The sequence below is a fragment of the Oncorhynchus clarkii genome, chromosome 6 (assembly GCF_045791955.1).
Source record: "Oncorhynchus clarkii lewisi isolate Uvic-CL-2024 chromosome 6, UVic_Ocla_1.0, whole genome shotgun sequence".
NCBI lineage: Eukaryota > Metazoa > Chordata > Actinopteri > Salmoniformes > Salmonidae > Oncorhynchus > Oncorhynchus clarkii.
This window is the reverse complement of record NC_092152.1, coordinates 21,127,376-21,151,644: the sequence shown is the minus strand read 5'-3', so window position 1 is coordinate 21,151,644 and position 24,269 is coordinate 21,127,376. Positions and strand designations below refer to the sequence as shown.

Below are 24,269 nucleotides of genomic sequence, written 5' to 3'. Positions count from 1 at the left end.
ATGTTGCTCTCTTCAAACTTATTTTTCTGGCTCCCCTCTGCCTCTTGCTTCCTTTCTAACCATACTCCCTTTCTCTCTTTCTTACTTCCTCCTTTATTTGTACCACTATGCTCCATACCTGCCCCACTTTCTTCTCTATCACTGTCTCCTACCATCTCTAACCCAATCACAGCACAGACGTGCCGAACCGCCGCAATACCAAGTAAAGTTTGATATTTTATCAACGAATGATCGCTTTCAAAACAGTCGGAAATCCCTCGCCTTGACAGAACTCACTGCTCCGGACTTCGTTTATTCAGATGTATTGTGGGAGTTGCTGTTCATGTTAAGCATAGCGGTGGTTTGTTTAAACTAATTTAGAAGAAAATAAAACTACAAACGACGACCCCTAGCGGTGACACTTGAACATTTTGATTGCGTGGCAACAGATTCTCGGCGGTCAGACACATAACCAGCAAGATGGCTGTCAGAAGGGCCGCTATACAGCTGGTTCTGATGGTTTTACTTTATTTTTCCCCCGGTGTCCAATGTTTTTTTGAACGCATCAGCTGTACCATATCTTCTGACTGCAATTGTGATTTTAAACCAAATATACGAGGTAAGAAAACGGAAGCTATGACTAGATAGCTAACCAGCTGGTGAGCTGCTCCAGTTTATTGTTTGTAAGAAGACCCCATGGCTAGAGTTAACTAGCGAACAAACGTAGTGATATTAAATGGTTCTGCAAATGATTAGCTACACTGAGCAAAATTGTAAACCCAACATGCAACAATTTCAATGATTTTACAGAGTTAACGTTCATATAAGGAAATCAGTATTTTATTTAGGCCCTGATCTATGGATTTCACATGACTTGGAATACAGATATGCATTTTGCCTTATGCAGCGTAATACATATTTGCGTTGATTGTGGCCTGTGGAATGTTGTCCCACTCCTTTTCAATGGCTGTGCAAAGTTGCTGGATATTTGCTGGAACTGGAACATGACAATCCAGCGCATCCCAAACATGATCAATGGATAACATGTCTGGTGAGTATGCAGACCATGGAAGAACTGGGACATTTTCAAGCTTCCATGAATTGTGTACAGATCCTTGTGACATGAGCTGTACATTATGAGATGATGGTGGCGGATGAATGGCACGACAATTGGCCTCAGGATCTCGTCACGGTATCTCATAATGCAATTATGTTCGTTGTCTGCAGTTTATGCCTGCCCATACCATAACCCCACCACCACCGTGGGGCACTCTGTTCACAGCGTTGACATCAGAAAAAAACGCTCGGCCACATGAGCTTTTTGTGCATATGGACAATTACTGGGATATTTAATTTCAGCTCATGAAAAATGGGACCAACACTTTACATGTTGCATTTATATTTTTGTTCAGTATAGTTAACAAGTTTTGAATCTTTATAATAACATTAGCTAACAAGCTAATTATATTAGACTGTTACAGGGAACCCAAACCGGCTGCGCGAGTGCGCCATCGTGCAGAAATGTATTTTGTCCCCCCACATCTAACACAATCACGACACGCAGGTTAAAATATCAAATCAAACTCTGAACCAATTACATTAATTTGGGGACAGGTCGAAAAGCATTAAACATGTATGGCAATTTAGCTAGCTAGCTTGCACATGCTAGCTAATTTGTCCGATTTAACTAGCTTGCTGTTGCTATCTAATTTGTCCTGGGATATAAACATTGAGTTGTTATTTTACCTGAAATGCACAAGGTCCTCTACTCCGACAAATAATCCACACAGAAAACGGTCAACCAAATCATTTCTAGTCATCTCTCCTCCTTCCAGGCTTTTTCATCTTTGAACTTATATGGTGATTGGCATCTAAACTTTCATAGTATTACCACGACGACCCGGCAAAACAGTTTGTCTTTCAATCACCCACGTTGGGTATAACCAATGAGGAGATGGCACGTGGGTATCTGCTTCTATAAACCAATGAGGAGATGGGAGAGGCAGGACTTGCAGTGCAATCTGCGCCAGAAATAGAAAGGACTTCTATTTTAGCCCTTGGCAACGCAGACACTTGTTGGCGCAATAGTTGAATAACATGGATTTCTAAATGTATTTTGCAAAGCACGTGACGTGTCTGGTCTGATCAGCATAGGCTAGTTAGCGTTGGTTCATCGCGTGACAACAACGAGTTTCTTCTGCGCTGTGTCACTCTAAGTGTATAGTTTTTGGGGCGGCAGGGTAGAGCGTTGGACTAGTAACCGAAAGGTTGCATGTTCGAATCCCCGAGCTGACAAGGTACAAATCTGTAGTTCTGCCTCTGGACAGGCAGTTAACCCACTGTTCCTAGGCCGTCATTGAAAAGAAGAATTTGTTCTTAACTGACTTGCCTAGTTAAATAAAGGTAAAATAAAACATATTTGGTAAGTTCCGAAACTATATTGATGCCAGCCACTAAACAAAATTGGGGAAACAAATCCTCTAGCTATGAAAGATTACTTGGCAAGTGAGAGCGCAGAGGCAACCCGTTATTGTCGTGCGATGGATCAGAGCAAGCTAGCTTGCCAGCTGTCTTAGATGTTTCTTGTTAGCTAGCTAGCTTGCAAACAGACTACACTCACAGATGAAAGGGGAAGGAAACCTTTCAAAGGGGTTATTATCTTCGCTTGACTGTTCCCTCACATATCTTTGCATGCCAAGTGTTTTGTTTTGTAGCCCTGCTCTCATACTGAAATCATGGCAAGTTTGATGGTCTTGATCTAACTACATTTTGTTAGTCCAACACCATGATCTCTGCAAATCTATCTTCCCAGGTTTGGAATGGGATCTGTATAAGAATCTCTACGGACAGCATCTGGCCCAGGACACGGTGTCAGAGGAGGTGGCAAACTTCCTTCAGAAGGAGAGTCCAGACCGGCCCCTCGTCCTGTCCTTCCATGGGGGGTCAGGGACGGGCAAGACTCTGGTCAGCTCCATGTTGGGGAGACACCTGTATGGCACGGCTATGGGCAGCCCCTACATCCATCAGTTTGTGCCAACACTACACTTCCCCTCGCCTGACCGCGTCCAACAGTACAGGGTAGCGCATCTCTCCCAACTTGGACCACAGAGTATCATGTACTGCTTAGTGCTCACACATACACACCTTTGCAATGCCCACTGTTTGAGACAGTACTATTCCCCTACAATCAGCTTGATGTGCACTTGTCAAGTCACAGCTTTATGTTGTAACCACAACCTTTCCTGCATTTTGTATGTCTGAGCCATTCATTACCTTGTGAAACAACGTTATTTTCATGCATTGCTAAGTGGTTCTGACCCCCACTCTTTCCTCCCTATTGTCCCTTAGCTGGAGCTGAAGGACTGGGTGCAGGGGAATTTGACGGCCTGTGCCCGCTCTATATTCATCTTTGATGAGATGGAGAACATGCCCCCGGGGGTCATCGACATCCTGAAGCCCTTCCTCGGGCCCTCACACACCGTGTTCGGCACCAACTACCGCAAGGCCATCTACATCTTCATCAGGTAGCAGTAGGCTGATGTAGATGGCCTTGTGGTAGTTGACTGAATGTCTATCTCACGGTTACTGTAAATATCCTGCGTTTGAAGGTTTGGATGTTGAACTATCATTGTGCTTTTTAGTAAATCGATCCCCTGTAGAGTTCCTGTATTCCTAGCCATTGTCCAGGGAATTTGACAATACTACTGCAGTTCAGTCGAGAAGTGTTCTTTTAGTGCCCTGATTCTGTGAGAGGTCTGGTTATTGCTCTAACAACAGGAGCATATCATGTAGGTTTTAGAAATAATTTGTATCACAAAGCCCCTGTTATGAGTTAGTGTTCACTGTCATGTGGTTCTGAAATGGAAGTGCTTATAAGCTGGACTTCAATGTGTGTGTGTCTCACCTCATCAGGATCACTTGCCCCATCCATCAGGACTTGCCTGCTATTTGCCGGTGGATACCGCTAAGCAATTTGTCTGTTTGTATTGTGATGAAAGTTTGACTGACTGGCTGTATTTTGTGGCTGCAGCACCATTGGGGAGGAGGTGATTCACCGAATGGCCCTGGAGACCCGGCAGGCTGGCAAGGAGAGAGAGGAGATCAGGCTGGTGGATCTGGAGGACGCAATCTCACAGGCAGTGTTCAATAACAGCAGAAGTAAGAGCCTAATTGACTTATCAATCAACAGCCCCATCCATTTAGAATACAACTGTCCTAAAGTTGTATGTTATTATGTTCTAACAGTTCTGAACAGCCCTGTCTTTCTCCCCCCAGGTGGATTCTTCCATTCCAGCATCATCCAGGAGAAGCTGTTGACCAGCTTTGTGCCCTTCCTGCCCCTGGGCAGACGCCATGTGGAGCGCTGTGCCCGCAGAGAGCTCTGCCAACGGGGTGAGTGCCAGCGCACCGATGTGGTGGAGGCAGTAGGGGGAGCCGTTGTCTACATGCCCGAGCAGGGACAACACTTCTCCAGCAAGGGCTGTAAATCTGTGCCGGCCAAAGTCAACCTCTTCCTATGAGTTAAGGTGAAAGCCATTTTTTAATTGTTAGAATTGTTCCCAGAGCCTCAATCTGATTAGGGTGGATTTTATCAGACGGTGAACTGAACTGTTTCTCAATGAAGATCATCTATATATCCACACTACAAACAGGAGAAGATTGATTGTATTCAAAGAGGCATGTAGACGTTTGAGGTGGTCTGCACACACAAGGTCAGAGCTGCAAAGGCAGAAACAGTAACATTGATCACATTTTTACTGTGAATCTCTAGTGATGTATCCCCGGCCCGGATTCAGTTCAGAAACCGTAGGAGAGATATTCTGCAGTGTCTGGAACCCAGAGCCAGCCTCTACCTCCAATCCAACAACCTTTCCTTTAAACAGAAATGTGCATCATTGAAGTTCTGAGTGTAGTGTGGCCGTAGGGGAATGCATCATGGTTTCACAATGTTCATTATTGCTACTAGCTAACCCTGGTTGAAAGGAGACGGGTCACTAAATGTTGTCAAAATGAACCAGTGATCTGTGACTTCATTCAGGGATGTGTTCTTCCTCCAATAGGAATAGACTCTTCCAGGGAAGTATAACGCTGACCAAAAGGCAGGCCATATTCTAAGGGGAAAGTAACAGGTAATGTTAAGGGGTATTTTGGGATTTTGGTAATCAGGCCCATTATCTACAGTCAGATGGATTTGTGGATATGTTAGCATTGCATTGTGTCATATATCCTTGTCTACCTGGTTTTGTTAAATTGAAACAATCTGTCATTACTTGAAAGTTGAATGATCAAGCGTTATCATGGTGGGATGACCAGGCAACTAGGAGCAGAGCAAGTGTGCTCCTCTTGCCACTAAGTGGCAGTAAAGGCTCTTTTGATAGCCAAGGAGATCGAATTGAACATCTCAAGAGTTTTTCATTGAAGATTATTCTTTTAATCACTGTTTTTAAGAATCTTTGACAAATTATTTGTTGATGAAAAGAGAAACAAAGAATAACTGAGAAATGTTGGTTTGAAATTATAATGTATATATTGTATGGATGATGCCCTCGAAGTTCAATTTACGATGAAATAGCCTAAATAATATTTAGAATACTTAGGCATTCTTTGAATAAGGACGTACAGAAAAACAATGTGTTTACTTTTTACATTTTTGTTTGATGCATTTTGATATGCTTCATATGCTGTTGAAAAATGCATATGCCTTTAATTTTACTGATACATGATGACAAACTGTAAATCTAAATATGTGTTACTTTACAGACTAGTTTTGGACAGAGGGAGTCTGTTCTTTCATAGTAATCTCTGAACAGCAGGCTGTGTAGGTTGTCAATAATTGTTTGCTGGTGGAAGTGGGATAATCAAAGGGTTGCCTTCTTTATACTTGAACTAATGTTTATATAATTTGCACTATTAAGAACAGAATAGAATATCTTATTACCTTCGCTTGTCTGTATATTTATTAGGAAATGTAATTGTTTAAAAATGTTTTAGTTTGTTTTAAGTTTCCACCAAAATCAGTTATCAAAGTTAATAGGCTTGGTTTCTTTCAGTTATTTTACAATTTTGCTTTAAGGCAATTGAAACTTTCAAGTTTTATAGAAATCTATATAGTGTTGTCCCGTCTTAATGCCTCCAGAGAAAGCTTTACACCAACAACAGATTGAAGTAGTTAGGTGGTGACTGTAACCCACGTTTGTCCGTATCTGGATATTTGTGTCAAACATGTTTTTGATGAAGATGCTGTTTGTCTAATCCTACAGTGGACAATGTGCTCCTGACTGAAACTAAACACGTCCAGAAGTGTGAAAAGGCAGACCAGAAAGCAAGCGTTGACAAAGACCGATTTGTGGTCAAAGTGTCGGCTTTTTCATAAATAAAAGAGCACCTATGCATTAGAGAACTTTTGTTTCGGCCTTTTTGGGAGATGCCCTCACCTTTTCTTTTTGGGAATATCCAGAACTGCATTTGAACAAAATTGTCCATTGTCTTGTCGGTCTCAACCCTTGTTTCATATGTATTTATAAGTTGTTACCCCTCAATTTTAATTCCAGTAACCCTGACTCTACCAACTTTTAGCTGAAAGATTAGTGCTTTCTCAAAGTATTCACACCCCTTGACTTTTTACACATTTTGTTGTTACAACGTGGGATTAAAATGTATTTAATTGTTTTTTTTTTGTCAGTTTTACACAAAATAATCTGTAATATCAAAGTGGAGGAGAAAATCTAACATTTTGTAGAACAAAAATAATGAAAAATGAAACCCTAATATATCTTGATTATATAAGTATTCAACCCCCTGAATCAATACATATTAGAATCTCCTTTGTCAGCAATTTACAGCTGTTAGTCTTTATGGTTTCGTCTCTATTAGCTTTGCACACCTGGATTGTACAATATTCTTCAAGCGCTGTCAAGTTGGTTGTTGATTGCTAGACAGCCATTTTCAAGTCTTGCCATAGATTTTGAAGCCAATTTAAGTCTGTAACTAGGCCACTCAGGAACATTCAATGTCGTCTTGGTAAGCAACTCCAGTGTATATTTGGCCTCGTGTTTTAGGTTATTGACTTGCTCAAAGGTGAATTTGTCTCAGTGTCTGTTCGAAAGCAGACTGAACCAGGTTTTTTGTGTGCTTAGCTCTATTCCATTTATTTGTATCATAAAACAACTCACTAGTCCTTGCCGATGACAAGCATACCCATAACATGATGCAGCGACCACCATGCTTGAAAATGTGAAGTGGTAATCAGTGATGTGTTGAATTTGCAACGCTTTGCATTAATTTACTGCAAACAGGATGCATGTTTTGGAAACATTTTTTATTCTTTAGTCTTCCTTTTTCACACTGTCAATTGGGTTAGTATTGTGGAGTAACTTCAATGTTTTACTACTCCCTTCACAGAACAGCGCAAACTGTCTCTAACCACAATAGAAAGAGTGGGATGCCCCTGTGCACAACTGAGCAAGAGGACAAGTACATTAGCGTCTCGTTTGAGAAACAGACACCTTACAAGTCCTCAACTGGCAGCTTCATTAAATAGTACCCACAAAACACCAGCCTCAAAATCAACAGTGAAGAGGTGACTCTGGGATGCTGGTTTTATAGGCAGAGTTCCTCTGTCCAGTGTCTGTGTTCTTTTGTCCATCCAGTCTCTGTATTCTTTTACCAGGCTTTTTCTTTGCACCTCTGCCTAGAAGGCCAGCGTCTTGGAGTCGCCTCTTCACTGTTGATGTTGAGACTGGTGTTTTGTGGGTACTATTTAATGAAGCTGCCAGTTGAGGACTTGAGGCATCTGTTTCTTAATAGTTTCTCCACAGGAGATGAACAGGTGTCAGAGGTTCTGTTGGTGTTTGCGTTGTGTGTGCGTTCATGGCTGTGAATGACAGATGCCATTGAAGAGATATAAGCACTGCCACTAGACTTACCTATAGTTTGTCTTGTCGAGCACAACTCTTCTCCACTAAGACCAACAACTTGTGTACTCGCAACATTTCGAGACCCTTGTCTTTCAGACTTCCTCACATATATGCCACTTCTCTCCATCCAGCCCTACTGTGATGACTTCATTACCCCCCCCCTCCTCCTGTCTTGTCAGTGAGGAAGATTAGGGGCCTAAAGGGTCACTGTTCTGAGTGGCCTCTTCACCCAAGCTGAAGTAAAGGACTGGGTTTTCTGTATCGCCATTCCTGACCGTCCCGTCCCCCTCCAACACTCCTGGCCTGACCTCTGGGCCTGTTGGGGCCTGCTTTCACACGCTCCCCTAGGACAGCTGGACCAGCCTGGGCCCCGGCCTCCAGCCAGACCCTCTGTATGGCCATCTCTCCCCTCCGCTCCTCCGTCACAAATCGGGTTTAAAAAGGCACTGCACCACCTCCCTCACTCCCCCATTCCTTGGGAAACAATGGGCCACCCCAACCCCTCTCCTCCCCCCTCCACATCTGTGAGTGCCCCTCTGTTTCCTTATTCTTTCTCTAACCGCTCCATTATTGGCTTTCTTTCACTTGTAAATGTGGCCAGCGATACTGCTGATGGGTCTTTTATCCACATGGCTGGGGTCAGAGGAGAGGTAGGGGTTGGAGAGGATGGGGGGGAGTAGGGTGGGCCAGAGTGGAGGGACAATTGCAACAAAGAGTTAAATCCTTTTTTTGTGTGCAATCATTTGGGACTGTTGGCTAACCAAACTCTTGCTGCAAGACATTGCAGAGGCAGCAGAGAGAAGCCACAGGACAAGACTTTGGTTGTCATGGACACTTGCTATGTCACTAGCATTACGACCGATGGAGTATGAGTGTAGCGTGATCTCATTGGTCTTATTTGAAATCATTGTGAATCTACTATTGTCGTTTCCTATCAATTACTAAATTTGCTATTCAATCATGATATGGCTACAGTTCTTTTTCTATTTATACATTATAATTTGAGTGTGATACTTAATGTTGAAATAACCTGCTCAAATTGTTAGAGGGTGAGGGATAGAACGTGTCTGGCAGATTCTCCCTGTGTGGGTGTATGTTGCAGGTGAGTGCAGGTAAGGAGGGAGGTGGAACAGCCACCATGGTGTCATGGCTTCGTCGGTGTAGTGTGGGATTCTGTTATTTTAGCTTCCATTCTGACCTCAACAAAAACCCTTGCACACAACAAAAAGGTGGTCTCTGTGGCATTAGTCTCCACGACAACAGGTGGACAAAGGGGGGAGTGGTGGGGTGACGGTTAGAGGTAGGAAGGGGGGTGAGGTGACCTTGGCCTTTATGTGGTCAGATGGAGTGCGAGAGCCACTGGCCTGGTGGGTTTCGGGAAAAGGAGGAATAATATCAGGACACCTCTCATTCTCTTCCAAATAGAATGATTAATGACAACACTAACCCCTCTCTCTCTCTCTCCACACACCCCCACTGTGTGCACACACACCACTCCATCTGACCTCTATAGGCCTACTGCTGCTCAAACACTTTGACATGGTCACTTTCCCAACAATGTTGATTGATGAATGACTATTCCCACCTACGCGTTATGGTAATGCTGATGATTATGCAAAGGGACGTGAAACTTTTGAACTGCCATGTTTGTGGACTAATGCTGCTCACAGTAGAAACAGCTGCATCCCACTTTAGGTTTTAAATCATTTCTGTTTCTGCTTGTGTTAGTTTCTAGACATGTAGATGTCCTTTAATCAACATCACAGGAGGCCGCTGAGGGGAGGACGGCTCATAATAATGACCAGAACGGCGCAAATGGAATGGCATCAAACACCTGGAAACCATGTTTGATGTATTTGATACTATTCTATTTATTCTGTTCGTCATTACCACGGGCCCGTTCTCCCCAATTAAGGTGCCACCAACCTCCTGTGATACATTACGGTGTATTAATTGGGTATTATTAACAATTCTGAACATTGGATGTTGATGACACAGGTAATAAAAATAGATTGCTTCTCTTTCTATCCCTCAATATAAAATCTCTCCCTGAATTGGTGTCGCTCAAAAAAACAAAGAGCATAATGGCTGTCATTAGAGCCAATCAACTATGTCATCCCTCTCAGTCAGAGCTGGACTATAAACAGTGTATGTCTGTAACTGTGACTCCATGGAGAGGTGGAACAATGATGCAGTGTGGAGAGGAATAGTAGATAGTCACTGTTCTCAGAGACAACAGAGCAGGGTTCCTCTGGTACCAGAAGGTTGTGATGGTGGTGGGGATGGAGGGGGCACTGTGGATGCTCCGGCTCTGAGTGGTCAGCGTGCTTCAGCGATTGCTCCGGACATCTCAGACATCTCTCACTCAGTCACCGGTCACACGCCTGCCCGCTGCCACTGACAGAACTAGGAGAGGGCTAGTGGTGCTAGCCTGATTGTGCGGTGCAGCCGTGCTGCTATGACATGTATGCGGATGGACACAGACACACGTATAGAATAGCTGCATATTACACACCTCATACAGGACAAGCTTACTAAAGGCTGTTCTCTTATTTTTTTGTGTTTGTCCATCTCGTCAGAGCGTACCACCACAGAGCAAACTGGTTCGATCCAGCATATCAGATAGTGATGACATTTCCGGGTGGTGGCAGAGGCGGGGTATATCATCATATGGATATCTGCAGTCCCTGCCTCCTTCAGCTCTGTCATCACTATGCTGCTGTGGTGGTATGCATCTCAAGACTACGTAAGAACGCAAGGGGTAATATGAAGACAACAGTCTTGTACACACACAGTGTTATTACCTGGTGATCTCTCTCCCTCGCTCACTCGTTCTCTCTCAAGATACGTTATTGTGTCACAATCTATTTGTTGTATAAGTGAGGATCTAAGAAAAGCCTTGGGGTTTCAGGTTGTTTGTGGTGTACCATGCCCAGCAGAGTCCATGTGACCAGACAGTGGATAATGTAATGTAAAGCTCAGCAGCCCTGTGATGCTCTCACGCCTCTCCGCCATACCCTGCTCTTACACAGTGGTGTTGTCACCCATAGCAATGTTACAGAAGTCTGGTCACGTGACTGGGCTGTCAAAGGGGACATAAGGAAGGAAATGACTGACCCGGATCAGAACGAAGGCTGCTATAGTATCAGCTGTGTGTATTGAATGTATATGGAACCTGATGATCCAGCAATGGAGGTCACTGTTTAAAGCAGGAGAACAGTGATTAGATAAACAATACATCTAACTCATCTTTTATTATCTTATTTCCCTCCACAATCAGTCAATCATGCACTCCCTGTCCATACATCATCCTATAAACATACTACCAGCTTATATGGAATACAAAGTCAAATCACTGCTTCTCTCCGCCATACAGTAGTAACCCCTACCTAGTTGGATATTGATAAATACCTAGTTTAACCAAAGCAGTTTGCGGCTATTTTTAACAGAGGAGTTACAAGGCTGGTTTCAGACCTCACAAACACACTGCTGTTGATCTGTAGATCAAAGAAATTACATCAATAGACAGGAGGCAACATACAGTAATGGATGGATATCAGATCATAATCCCAGTCATTAGATGGCCTCTTCAATATATCATTTTTACCCAATTTCTTATCAATACACACTGATCACTAAGAATGCTTGTGCAATGGAATTAAATGTGTCAAAATATGCACTTTTATGTTTATTTTATCCTCTCTACTGTGAAAGATTTAAATCTGAAAGATTCAGACTTGAGGCTGTTGGTGGGAGGTTTTTAGAGCTGCTTGTTCGGTGGGAGTGAGAGGACCACAAGTTGGTCTTTACTTTTCTATTATGTCATGTGTAAATTGAATAAAGAAATATATTTGCTGGATCACACCCATTTACCAGAGACACAGATTAATAAATATATCCTCACATTTGCTCTCCATGCTAACAAGAGGAATTAGAGAAGAGTCTGGTGAAGGAATTACTGAGAGCAGTACCTATCAGAACTGAGATGATAATGTGATGTAAAAAGAACGAGAATAGATCCCCAAGCTACTGCTAGGGAGTAAAAACCTTGGTTGGTTAACCCACACTGGACACTTGGAAGCAATTCCATACTGACATCTCTGATTAGAGCAACTATATAAATGCTTTCTTGGTTTTAGTTTGAAGCATTATATTTCTGTTCATACTAATAATGCAGTTATGCAGTAACTTCCTAGGTCTTATCTTGAACGTTTGAAGATGTTATAAAGCTGAATGGTTGAGATGGAATGTCCAAAGAAGAATGGAAAAAAAAATGTAAATAATGTTCTACAAAGCACTGACCACTCTGCCCCTGACCAATCTACACCTTTAGAAACTTGAATATGAGTTGATGAGTTGAAATGACTAAAACAAAGGAGTTTAAATAGGCCTATTCTATTCATAAAGACATATTGGAATAATTTCGATCAGAAGTTATTTGAAGGGCTCCTGTGACAAAAACATTTCAAAAGGTCAAAACCAACGACTGGTCTAAGCAAATATAAAATTGCAATTTAGGGCTCTATTCAATCAGTTTGCAGAGGTTCAGCATTACCGCGTGATTGAAATTTAAAGGCAATGTTCCCGCGTTAGCAGAGACTGCGTAAACGCTGCATATGTCGGCTCAATCAGAAATTACCTTTAAATGTATATTGTACGCTTCAGCGATACAGATTCAATAGAGCCTTGAAATAAAATATCTGAACATAAAAATAAAGCCTTGTAATACCACTAACAATTTTGATCATACATAAACATAAATGGGAAAAAATACATAGCTAATTTTGTTGGTTGAATTTGTCATTAATTTATTTGTTCTTTAAAAATCATATTTCAATATCACAAATGTGCAACTCAAGCAGATACATGCAGTATAAAAAAAATAAAAATAAACAATTATATTTCCAAAAAGATTAACAAAAACACAAACAAAATATTATAAACCTGATAGTAATTGTATTATTAATTATCTAAACCTATATACCTTGAAATAAAAATGACAAACAAATTCCCTCTTTATTGGCGTGTAAAGGTGTTTTCAAAGCATAATGTTTAAAAGGCCACGGTTCGTTGTTAAACTAAATGTAAATTATACAATTTGCATAATTCTTAAGGAATGTATCATAAAGCAGCACTAAGAGCCGCAAAAAAAAGCACACCAGTGGAGCGACAATAAACCAATCGTTGCTTAAGGGCAATCGAAAGCAGGAAGAAAAAAAACATAGAAAACGTTGAAATCTTCTCTTCGTGGGATTGGGCCCTAGGCCTACTCAAAATAAACTGTAGGCCTAGTTGTGTCATTTGAACAAATTCTTCTGAAACAAATTCTGAACGTTTTTAGGCTACTATATGGCAAACAGCTTGCTCCTCCAAAGGTTATGTAGGCTTAGGGCTAATTAAAGCATTATTGATTCAATGTTAATTCATGTAGGCTACACATTTGTAGGCTACTGCAGCCTATAAAATTACGTTTAGTTTAACATAATCGTTAGTCGTTTTGGATAGCCTAATTGGTGGGATAATGTATAAATCTAATAATCAATACTTTAATGCAGATTTCCCAATAAGAAATATGACTATTGTGACAAGACTAAGAACTTTTATTTACGACACTGATGTGACAGGAACCTCCAGCAACAGATGTCCAGATACAATTCTCGGGTAGTTTAAAATTTCACAAGAATTGCGTTTGGACAATCAACCGCAAGGGCTCAAAGTATGTCTCTCCAAACTCATAGCTCTCATTGTTCAAAACAGTTCTTAATTCTACCATTTGCATTGATTATATAAATTGTCTTTGAATCTGTAAAACATATATGCCTATAGAAAACATGGAGACACTATCATTGACTGTCATTCCAATCATGCACCTGACTCACCAAGGATCATCTTTTGGGGGGGGTAAAATATAATCAGTTGCAGGCTACAGGAACCTCATTAATTAAGTTAATCTCGATATTTGTAAATTAAACTAATAAAGTTGAACAATTAGTAGGCCTGTTTACTTATGTAGCAAAACTTTTGTTATTCTACTTAAAACATGTTATTATAACCCAGCAGGTCTAGTAACATGCACATTTCATATAAAAAATATATGTTATTTTCTATACTCTGATATTTGATAGCTACCAATGGCCGGCTACCAATTACCCGAAGATGTTAATTCGACGAAGGCCCTCAAAAGATGATTAAATTTCCCATTCAAAAGCATCCACAACACTGAAATAACTTTTCTTAATTCAGTGTCATAATAAGCCTACATGAAAAGATGGTTGATTATTTGGTGTTTGTTCTAAGCATCAGCATCAGAAGAAACGCACACTTTGGAACGAGGCGTTCTTTAAACTCCATTCCGCCTGCGTTTCGCCATATCTGTACCTGTAAGACGCATCTTCTTACACATATAGTTTCCATGTCATTATAGAGCAGAACACAGGCAATTGAACTAGAATTCAAATTCTTCCAATCATACAAATATGGTGGTTATATTATTATTTTGCAAACGTTATAAGGTGACAACGCAGAACATTACTGATGCGAGAAAGTCCAAAGGAAAATTGTTAAAACCCGAGTGCACCTGCTCCTCTGCGGTCCCAATCATAATTTCTTGTATACTCCAGCTTCTGGAAAAATCATAGGACGCGAAAAAAAAGGTTATATGAGTCAACTCGTGGCGCTCCTTCAACTGGCCATTACTTGATAGGACGACTGCATGGGAATGGCACTGCGCGCTCCCTATTCTGTTATCCAAAAGCTTTTCTTGAGCTCCACTAACAATAACGGTGTTACGGAGATGGACGGCGGAGGGAGTGGGGATGGTCTTCGCTTGGTACTGAATTTGAATAACACCACGGGTTGATTAATGTCCATTGTGCTGAATAAGTAATGATTCTCCTAGCACACACAAGCCAGCAGCTGCGAATGAAGGACCAGCAACCTTTTAAAGATACAACAGTCCTATTTTGCCTATCCAGGGCAATTACAATCAAAACACTGTTATCCTTGCAAAACGTATATTGTTAATAGACGAAATGACGTGTCCTCTCCCTCACTTGTTTCAGAAAAACTAACCAGAGGTATTCATACAATTTAGCATAGGAGGCCTGACCAGGTACTAACACGTCAACTTGTTTGTTCATTAGTTTATTTAAAATTATTAATGAATGGCATTTTGGCAATTGTTTTGGTTGTTAATAATAATTACATAATAATTAGTAGAGCCTTTATCAGACCATACGAGAAATACTATAATTAGGCTACGGGGGAATAAAAGCTTGTGTAGTTTAGGCCTATGCCTAATTTCTCAAGTAGTTCAAGTTCAAGACATAGACTACAATTTTCTCCATGGCAAAGGTGATTGACAGGTAGACCACAAATCGCAAGGGTGATGAGATGCTTATGGTTCTAAAATTGTGACCTCATTCTGATGATACAAATTTACCAGTAACTGTCCAGGCGCTCAGAAGATCTGCAAATATTCTCACTGCTACTATTCTTCTAGTTTCCCGAATAAAACATATTTTTCAACTGGCAATTCGATCGAATGGGTAGAATGATTTGACACGTTCGATTTCTTTATCACTTCCCGTCGAATATCCATCGCATGCTGTCGAGGTAGGTAAACCAAGTCAAAAAGGCATGCTACTTGCGCTTCACACTCTGATGCTTTAGGCCTATAGTTTGGGTTTATAGGCTACCCCTCTCTGATAAATTATTAAACAGTGACCGCCTTCGGGGTTGGGCTCTCCTTTCCCCTTTAAAGGCACCTCAGTTGGTTTAATCAGTTAACATTTCCTTTGCTGGGAACATCTTCTCACTTTCGAAGCTCATTTGCTTCTTAAAAGGCCTGCCCGCTGCTTCCTTTTCACCGCCATGTCAGAATAATTTAGTGCAGGAGGCCGCAGATCACTGGAGATTATGGCTAAAGAGAGGGAAAGGACGCGTTAAAGCGAGTGAGGACTTCACTGTGATTCACTCAACCCATTCAGTTCATTGGAGAGAAAGAAAATACATTATGAACCCACTTATGGAAGTCAGACTAAAAATATCTGCATTGGGAAGAAATATAATTATATTTCTCAGATAAGCATGCAAGTTTTCTGCTGTAGTTTAGCACATCATGGAAATCTACGTTTCTGTGAGCTGATCAATTGGTCTCCTTGGGTTTTGTGACAGCAAAAAAACTATCCTGTATTAACAGAATCCTATGGTAATATGCAGGTAAAATTCATTTAATTAATTTCCAGTTTAAGAGATTGACTCTCCTTTCACACTTTTTTTGTTAATGTCCTGTAGTCAACATTGGCATTTCAAAAGTTCCAATGATAGCTGATGCTTCCAAGTTTGTCACCACCAGTCCCCACTACATGGAAAACACATAAGGGCACTCTTTCCCCAGTGCAGTGCAGATTTGAATAGGCCTAGCCCATTTTTCAAGGTCTGAATGTAATATTTAGGCTGTAGGAAGCGTTTTCGTAAACCTTCAAAGTTTAGGATAGGCCCAAACGTTCGGCCCTTTTATTGGAAATATATTCTCTTTACGCTCTTTACGCTCCCTTACTTTCACTAAAGTTCATCCTGTTTTGTAGGCCTACAACAGATGCAGTAATAATGTACAAACCTGGCCCATGATCTGTTCATCTCAGTGTAGCCTAACTCATCAAGTTAATTTGTTGATATAGGGAGAAACCTTCAGACATTAGTTGAATGTGTTAACACATTTAGTCTCCAAGCGTCTCTGTGAGTCAGTAAAACTAGGGAATCGTCTTGTTTTCACTTCTCTTGTCATATTCGCCTCTCTCTGGACTTAAAACAGCATGCCAATGCTGCACAGTTGCTAGGTGACGAGGGTATAGGGGCCACAATAAGCTAGGTGAGGTTGGCTGGCTGTGACATTTGGCATCCCAAAACAGGATCCTCAATATAAGGCCCTGCACTAAACCATTAGGCTTAGCTTCACAGTCCTATCCCAAGGAGTGGGAAGACAGACATTATCCTTCTTGATAATTACAAAGGACATTGTTGAGAAAGTTCATCTTTACTTTTACAAGCAGTCACTTTAATCCAGATTCCTGTACTGATCATGTCCAAATTGAGTTCTTATTGTTCCCAGGTCAGTGTTGGGAAGCTACTCTGAAAATATAGTTTGCCAAGCTACCAATTACTTCACACTGGAAGAAGTTAAGCTACACTAAAGCTACCCTTAAGAAAAAATACTTTGTGAAGAACTATCATATGTAAATATGAAATGTCATAGACTACAAATTGCAGGAACAGATCACTTTCGCGTTGAAGCTAGAAAACTGTTGACCACGCCTTTGTTATGGTCAAAAGCTGAGGGATAGGCCTGGAGAAATGTAATGACTCCCAAATTCATAAACAGAGCTATGAATGCAAGGACTGACCTTCCATGATATCAAAGTTATAGTTTTAACCATGTTTTGAGGCTGTACAGTGTTTGTTTATATTTCCATTGTTTACAAACATTGGTGTAAAACAAGCTTATATTTGGGGTTCTGACAGTTGAACTAAGCTCATGAGGCATTTATACATAATAACTTGTAATTTACAAGTCCAAAAATGGATCTAACAACTAAGGATTTCAGCTTTAACAGAATGTATAATTTAGTCTATTAAAAACAAAAACAATGTTTTAAGTGACAATTATGCTGGTCTCATGCCAAAAAAGAATATACATTCTTGCCTACTTCACCCATATTTTATTTTTTCAAAGAACATGAGTGTGTAGTTCCAGTGGTTGTAGCTACACCACTACATGGCAAAAAAAAGTTATTAACTACAGAAAACACTACCTAGAGTTAAACTACCACTAAGCTACTGCAACAAATTCAATTACTAGATGAACTACATGTTGTTCACTACTCCCCATCACTGTCTATTGGGGATCATGGTGAATAGCGAATCCACTTTAAACTCACCTCAACCTAAAGAAATCTCTGAGGGTCCACAATTGGTGTCGAGAATGCAGTTTGTGTGTGTGTGTGTGTGTGTGTGTGTGTCCATCCCCCCTCTCTGCCTTTTTGTGTATCCCTGGTCTTAGCACATCTGTGTGCTTAGGGGAAGACCTCCCACTGCGCTTTGGGCTAGTGAAGCTTAGCCTATAGCTGCTGAGGAGGGGAAACCATTCCTGAATAAATTTGCCTACTGTCCAGCCTTATGAGTGACCTCTGACCTTTCAGAGAAAAGTTATTGAGGACACCACTGCACTCTCCCAGGCTGACCACTCAGAGGGGCTGGGAAATTGCCCTGGTGGGGGAGGGGCCGGCTGAAGGGGGGGTCACAAGAGAAAGCGAACGGGGTAGAGAGGTGGGGGTCTGTCATGAGTAGAGAGATTCCCTTCGAGTCCTATTCCCCACATCCACAAGTGTGGCCCTGATGCTTTGTTGTGACTCTGAGCTAGGTCCAAACAGAAGGCTTCAAACAGCACTATCCTACAATGTTTGTCCCCCATTCTTTTCTCTCCCCCCCTTTCTTTCACCCTGCATCGTTATATATTAGGCCCATATACTTATGGGTTTTCCTTTCTCTCACTGTCTCTTTACCTACTTTTTATATGCTCTTTTCTCAGTTTTTGTGAGCTCCGATATTCACTGTGGTGAGAATGCTACACTTCTTGACCAATTGCTACTTCTCATTAAAAACACTCGTTGATGAAGCATGGTTATAGGCTGAGAATTAAAGGATGGAATCAATATGTTGAACCAGTAAATACAGCAAAGAGAATGAGCTTAAAAGATGTGAGGCACTTGGAAGCTTTCAAGAGTGGCTACAACACGAGTGGAGCAGGTTCTGTTATCAGGAAACCCACTGGTAATACCTCAGTTCATTCACCACTAGTTACATTTTTCTCAATGCTATTGGTATGATGGTTTTATTGTTTAATCATTTTAATATCATGTCTTGGTCACTCCTTGGACCTTTTACATAATTGTAGATTAGGCCAAAAAAACAAAGAATGCATACTATTCTAGGAGATATGCAATGATTATCTTATGCATATCTACACTTTTGGTCTTTGAAATGCAGTGTGCTTACTTTGTATTCATTTCACATACATCCCAAACCAGATAATAAATAAAGTCCCAATAAATAAAAACATGTTCACACTTTCATGTTTCTGTAAGAGGCAGCTTTGTTTTAGCAGCAGCAGCAAAGCTACTATCCCAGAGTGCCGTCATAGCTTCACTGGCTCTGTCAAAGTCTCTTGTCAGTCTCATGTCTGGCAGGTTGTGTCCTTTGCTGGAGAAATTGAGCAATCCCTCCGTTTCCCAGTCTGTAATGCCGGTCTGCCTCCTGGTGGCAACAGTGGGGACTGTACATCCTCGTCAGTGAGCTGGGAGAGGAGAATGTCCACACTCTGTTCTAGAACCCCGCTGAGAATCTTCTGCTCCTCCTGAGAGAAGCGCCCCAGAACATGCCGGTTCACTAATGTTTCACCCGATGGTCTGCCAATCCCAACACGGAGTCTGGGCATCACCTGGAGGGCACAAGATAGAAAAGTACTATTCTATCTTGAGAAATAAATGTGTATTTTTACCCTGCTCTCACCCCCCCCCCCCACCACCAGTTCCCTTTGACAAACATGACATTGCTCTGGACTGTATAAAACTTTCCCCAAATTTGTCAAAGGGAAACGTCATCTCTCATCACTCAATTCCTCCTAATGTGGGAAGGGAGAGTATTTGTCTGTGTGGAAAGCTACTTACATCTGTCTGCAGACACTCAACACAGGACCGCACACCATTGTGACCCCTGTCAATCAACAACATATAGAAGGAGCACAAAGTTGGGAGGATCACGTTGTCAGATAGCATCATTAGTAATGCCGATAACTGGCAGGGAATCAACTCACCTGGCGCTCCCTCCTTGTTTCATAGCAAGCTTCCCAAGGGGCTTGTCCAAGTCGTCATGAACCAGGAGGATGTGCTCAGGCTTGATGCTGTATTTGACCGCTTGATCCAAGGTCATGAAAACAAAACAATATCATGAACAATTCATTTACAGTAGGAATAGCTCACTTTTGTCATAATTCCTCTGACAGTCAAAACTGAAAATTCATAAAATGTCAAAAGACATCAAGAAGACACAAGAATCCTCACCTGCTTTGGCCACGGATACACCGTTTATGTTCATCAGTAGTCGTGGTCGGAGAAGCACAATTTGGGTGTCCTGGATGTCAGATACGATGACCTCACCGGAAACGTGCCTATCGCCATGCCAGCTTTCAGCTAACCTCAGCCGGGCAGCAAGTGCTTCCAGCACAGCCATGCCCACACTGTGGCGCGAACCGTTCATTCCAGGGTTGCCCAGTCCCACAATCTGCACAAGGACAAGAAATACTTATTTTCTATCTTTGCATATTATATTTCTCTAAACGCCACTGGAGAGTGCAGTGATCTCCTCCCACAAGAATGGACTGATTTGTGTACATTTAGCCACACATTTGACCTGATATGAGGGTATTAACTAACAATAATAAAACATCCTGTCACATGCCCCGAATACAACAGGTCTAAGTGAACCTTACAGTGAAACGCTTACTTACAAGCCCTTAACCAACAATGCAGTTCTAAGAAAATATCTTTAAAAAAAAGTAAGAGATAAGAAAAACAAATAACTAAGGAGCAGCAGTAAATAACAATAGCGGGGCTATATACAGGGGATACCGGTACAGAGTCAATGTGCAGGGGCACCGGTGTCGAGGTAATTATGTACATGTAGGTAGAGTTATTAAAGTGGCTATGCATAGATAGTAGCAGCAGCGTGGGGGGGGGGGGGGGGGGGGGGGGCAATGCAAAAAGCCATTTGATTAGCTTTTCAAGAGTCTTATGGCTAGGGGGTAGAAGCTGTTTAGAAGCCTCTTGGACCTAGACTTGGCACTCCAGTACCGATTGCTGTGCGGTAGCAAGATCTGAACGCCGACTGCGAGCCAGGCCTAATTGCCCAACATCAGTGCTAATGCTCTTGTGGCTGAATGGAAGCAAGTCCCTGCAGCAATGTTCCAACATCTAGTGGAAAGCCTTCCCAGAGGAGTGGAGGCTGTCAAATACACTATATATACAAAAGTATGTGGACAGGTGTATAAAATCGAGCACACAGCCATGCAATCACCATAGACAAACATTGGCAGTAGAATGGCCTTACTGAAGAGCTCAGTGACTCATTGTGGCACAGTCATAGGATGCCACCTTTCCAACTAGTCAGTTCAACAAATTTCTGCCCTGCTAGAGCTGCTCCGGTCAACTGTAAGTGCTGTTATTGTGAGGTGGAAATGTGTAGGAGCTACAGCTGTTCAGCCTCAAAGTAGTAGCCACACAAGCTCACAGAACAGGACTGCTGAGTGCTAAAGCGTGTAGTGTGTAAAAATCGTCTGTCCTCAGTTGCAACACTCACTACCGAGTTCCAAACTGCCTCTCGAAGCAACATCAGCACAAGAACTGTTAGTCAGGAGCTTTATGAAATGGGTTTCCATGGCCAAGCAGCCGCACACAAGCCTAAGATCACAATGTGCAATGCTAAGCGTCGGCTGGAGTGGTGTAAAGCTCACAGCCATTGGACTCTGGAGCAGTGAAAACACGTTCTCTGGAGTAATGAATCACGCTTCACCATCTAGCAGTTCGACGGAACAATCTGGGTTTGGCGGATGCCAGGAGAATGCTAACTGCCCCAATGCATAGTGGCAACTGTAAAGTTTGGTGGAGGAGGAATAATGGTCTGGGGCTGTTTTTCATGGTTCGGGCTAGGCCCCTTAGTTCCAGTGAAGGGAAATCTTAATGCTACAGCATACAATGAATGACATTCTAGACAATTCTGTGCTTCCAACTTTGTGGCAACAGTTTGGGGAAGGCCCTTTCCTGTTTCAGCATGGCAATGCCCCCGTGCACAAAGCGAGGTCCATACAGAAATAGTTTGTTGAGATCTGTGTGGAAGAACTTGACTGGTCTGCACAGAGCCCTGACCTGCAGCTGAAGGTGGCACAACCAGTTATTGAGTGTAAGGGGGCAATTACTTTTTCACACAGGGGCGACAGGTAGCCTAGTGGTTTGAGCGTTGGTCCAGTAACCGAAAGGTTACTAGATTGAATCCCCGAGCTGACAAGGTAAAAATCTGTCGTTCTGCCCCTGAACAAGGCAGTTAACCCACTGTTCCTAGGCCGTCATTGTAAATAAGAATTTGTTCTTAACTGACTTGCCTAGTTAAATATAAAGGTGGTGATAGCTAGTAGGCTAAGGCAGGGTTTCCCAAACTCAGTCCTGGGGCCCCCCCTGGGTGCACGTTTTGGTTTTTGCCCTAGCACTACACAGCTGATAATCAAAGCTTGATGATGAGTTGGTTATTTGAAGAAAATTTTAAAAAACGGGCACCCGGGGGGGGGGGGGGGGACCGAGTTGGGTTAAGGTACCTAACGTCTCCTCTTGCCAACTCACCTACAGCGCCCCACAGCCAGAGTGGTTCTACACCTCCTGTGGACTGGGTGAGAGGTGGATTGTCTGCATCTGGCCAGGATTATTGTTATACCCAATGAGTGGCTGGACCCACGCTTTTATAGGCTTTGCCTTGGGACAAAAAAGGATGTCATAATGGCATTGACATGATCTATTTACTTTGCAATAGAAACAGTGTTCTGTTTCTTTGGCCAACCCAATACACCCTGGTAGAAAAAAAAAATCACTCAGGGATTTAACTAGTCTAGTCATGACAAAATATAGCCCAGTTTTCTCAAACTCAACTCTGGACCTCGAAGCAATTTCCACTGCTTTTAAAAAAATTGTTCCTCTCTAATCAGGATCTAGACCTGGGACACTATATGGGTGCAATTAATTATCAGGATTTCAAAGGAGACTACGTGAATCAGGCCTTCATGGTTGAATTGCTGCAAAGAAACTACTACTAAATGACACAAATAATAAGAAGAGACTTGCTTGGGCCAAGAAACACGAGCAATGGACATTAATATGGTGGTCTGATAAAATCCAAATTTGAGATTTTTGGTTCCAACCTCTGTGTCTTTGTGAGACACAAAGTGGGTGAACGTATTGTCTGCATGTGTGGTTCCCACTGTAAAGCATGGAGGAGGAGGTGTGATGGTACTTTACTGGTGACACTGTCAGTGATTTATTTAGAATTCAAGGCACACTTATCCAGCATGGTTACCACAGCATTCTGCAGTGATATGCCATCCCATCTGGTTTGCGCTTAGTGGGACTATCATTTGTTTTTCAACAGGACAATGACCCAAAACCCACCTCCAGGCTGTGTAAGGGCTATTTGACCAAGAAGGAGAGTGATGGAGTGCTGCATCAGATTAAGAAATAATAGTACATATTTTGACTAGGTAAGCCACTACATTTAATTTCCATTTAGATAAATTGTAATAATCATTTTAGCAAATATTTATAAACAGTTAATAATGCGATGTTTGCAAACTGTAGGCTAATGTGAACAACATCATGTACAGCATCTGATGCGCCCTACTGACACACTGTCCGCTGTGGTACTACATTGTCGCCTACAACGTTACGAGCATTGTTACATTATTATATTGTAGTGATTGGCTGCTATGCCAACAGCAACATTGTAACTAGTAGTAGGCCTACGATTATTACATATCAAACTCTGTGAGCAAGACAAGTGGTTGCAGTGCACTAGACCAGAAGACATTTGTGCAGCAATGTCTTTCCTGAATATTTCACTTACCAGCCTCCGACGAGCATTTGTGTGGACTCCTGCTCCAATGTCCATTATTGGTGCAAAGGGTTGAGTCAGCAACGCTCGGTTTATCAGTTTCGATAAAAGTCGTCTCATTGTAACAAAGTTCAACAGCGTCTTGAAAAACTGTGACACACAATACCAAAGTTTACCAGCAACAGTGACGTGTCTCATGAGTGCAAAAAAGGGAACACCATAAACACTTGAATCTTCATAACTTCATTGTTGTGTTAATAGCCTACTGTCTGTGACCATCAACATCTCAAATTAAATAATGTACTCCTGACATTTCACTTCAGTTATAAACAAACCTATTTGAAATGTGTATAGCTTTGGATTTATCAATACAATTGTGAAAACAAAATAAGAAACGTTGGAAAATAGTAAATATTTTACTGAACTAGACCTGCCATGCAACTTCGACATTAGTCAAAGAGACTGGTGGCCAGAAAAGTAAGAGGGTTCATTGTGACCAACGTCTGGTCTTTTTAAGCGTACCGCCACCTAGCTACAAGGTTTATACATGCACGTATACACGCCTACATGCTCATAGAAAATGCACAGTGTATTAGTGATTTTTTTACATTTCAGCCTTGTGTAATTTTATGTACTGGAATTATATTTCACTTCTAGGCCATTGAAACA

General features: G+C 41.8%; 2 protein-coding genes across 3 annotated transcripts; one reads left to right on the top strand and one right to left on the bottom strand.

Moving 5' to 3' along the window:
- Positions 1–424: 424 nt before the first annotated feature.
- On the top strand, positions 425–9,916 carry LOC139410766 (torsin family 2, member A). 2 transcript variants are annotated; one of them, XM_071156243.1, is made up of 5 exons: positions 425–598; positions 2,792–3,057; positions 3,328–3,503; positions 4,010–4,137; positions 4,255–9,916. In XM_071156243.1, exons 1-5 carry the CDS (start codon positions 460–462, stop codon positions 4,497–4,499), a joined length of 954 nt encoding a protein of 317 aa, XP_071012344.1. In that variant the 5' UTR covers positions 425–459; the 3' UTR covers positions 4,500–9,916. The 2 variants fall into 2 exon arrangements, with proteins under 2 accessions (XP_071012344.1, XP_071012345.1); XM_071156244.1 differs by lacking the exon at positions 425–598 and adding an exon at positions 908–1,030 and having other exon boundaries at positions 4,255–6,648.
- A 9,032-nt stretch (positions 9,917–18,948) lies between these two features.
- LOC139411957 (probable peptidyl-tRNA hydrolase) lies at positions 18,949–24,067 on the bottom strand. The gene is made up of 5 exons (XM_071158724.1): positions 23,613–24,067; positions 20,015–20,234; positions 19,768–19,867; positions 19,622–19,667; positions 18,949–19,392 (listed from the first exon to the last, which is right to left on the bottom strand). The coding sequence occupies exons 1-5, from the start codon at positions 23,796–23,798 to the stop codon at positions 19,129–19,131; spliced, it is 816 nt and encodes a 271-aa protein (XP_071014825.1). The 5' UTR covers positions 23,799–24,067; the 3' UTR covers positions 18,949–19,128.
- Positions 24,068–24,269: the final 202 nt, after the last annotated feature.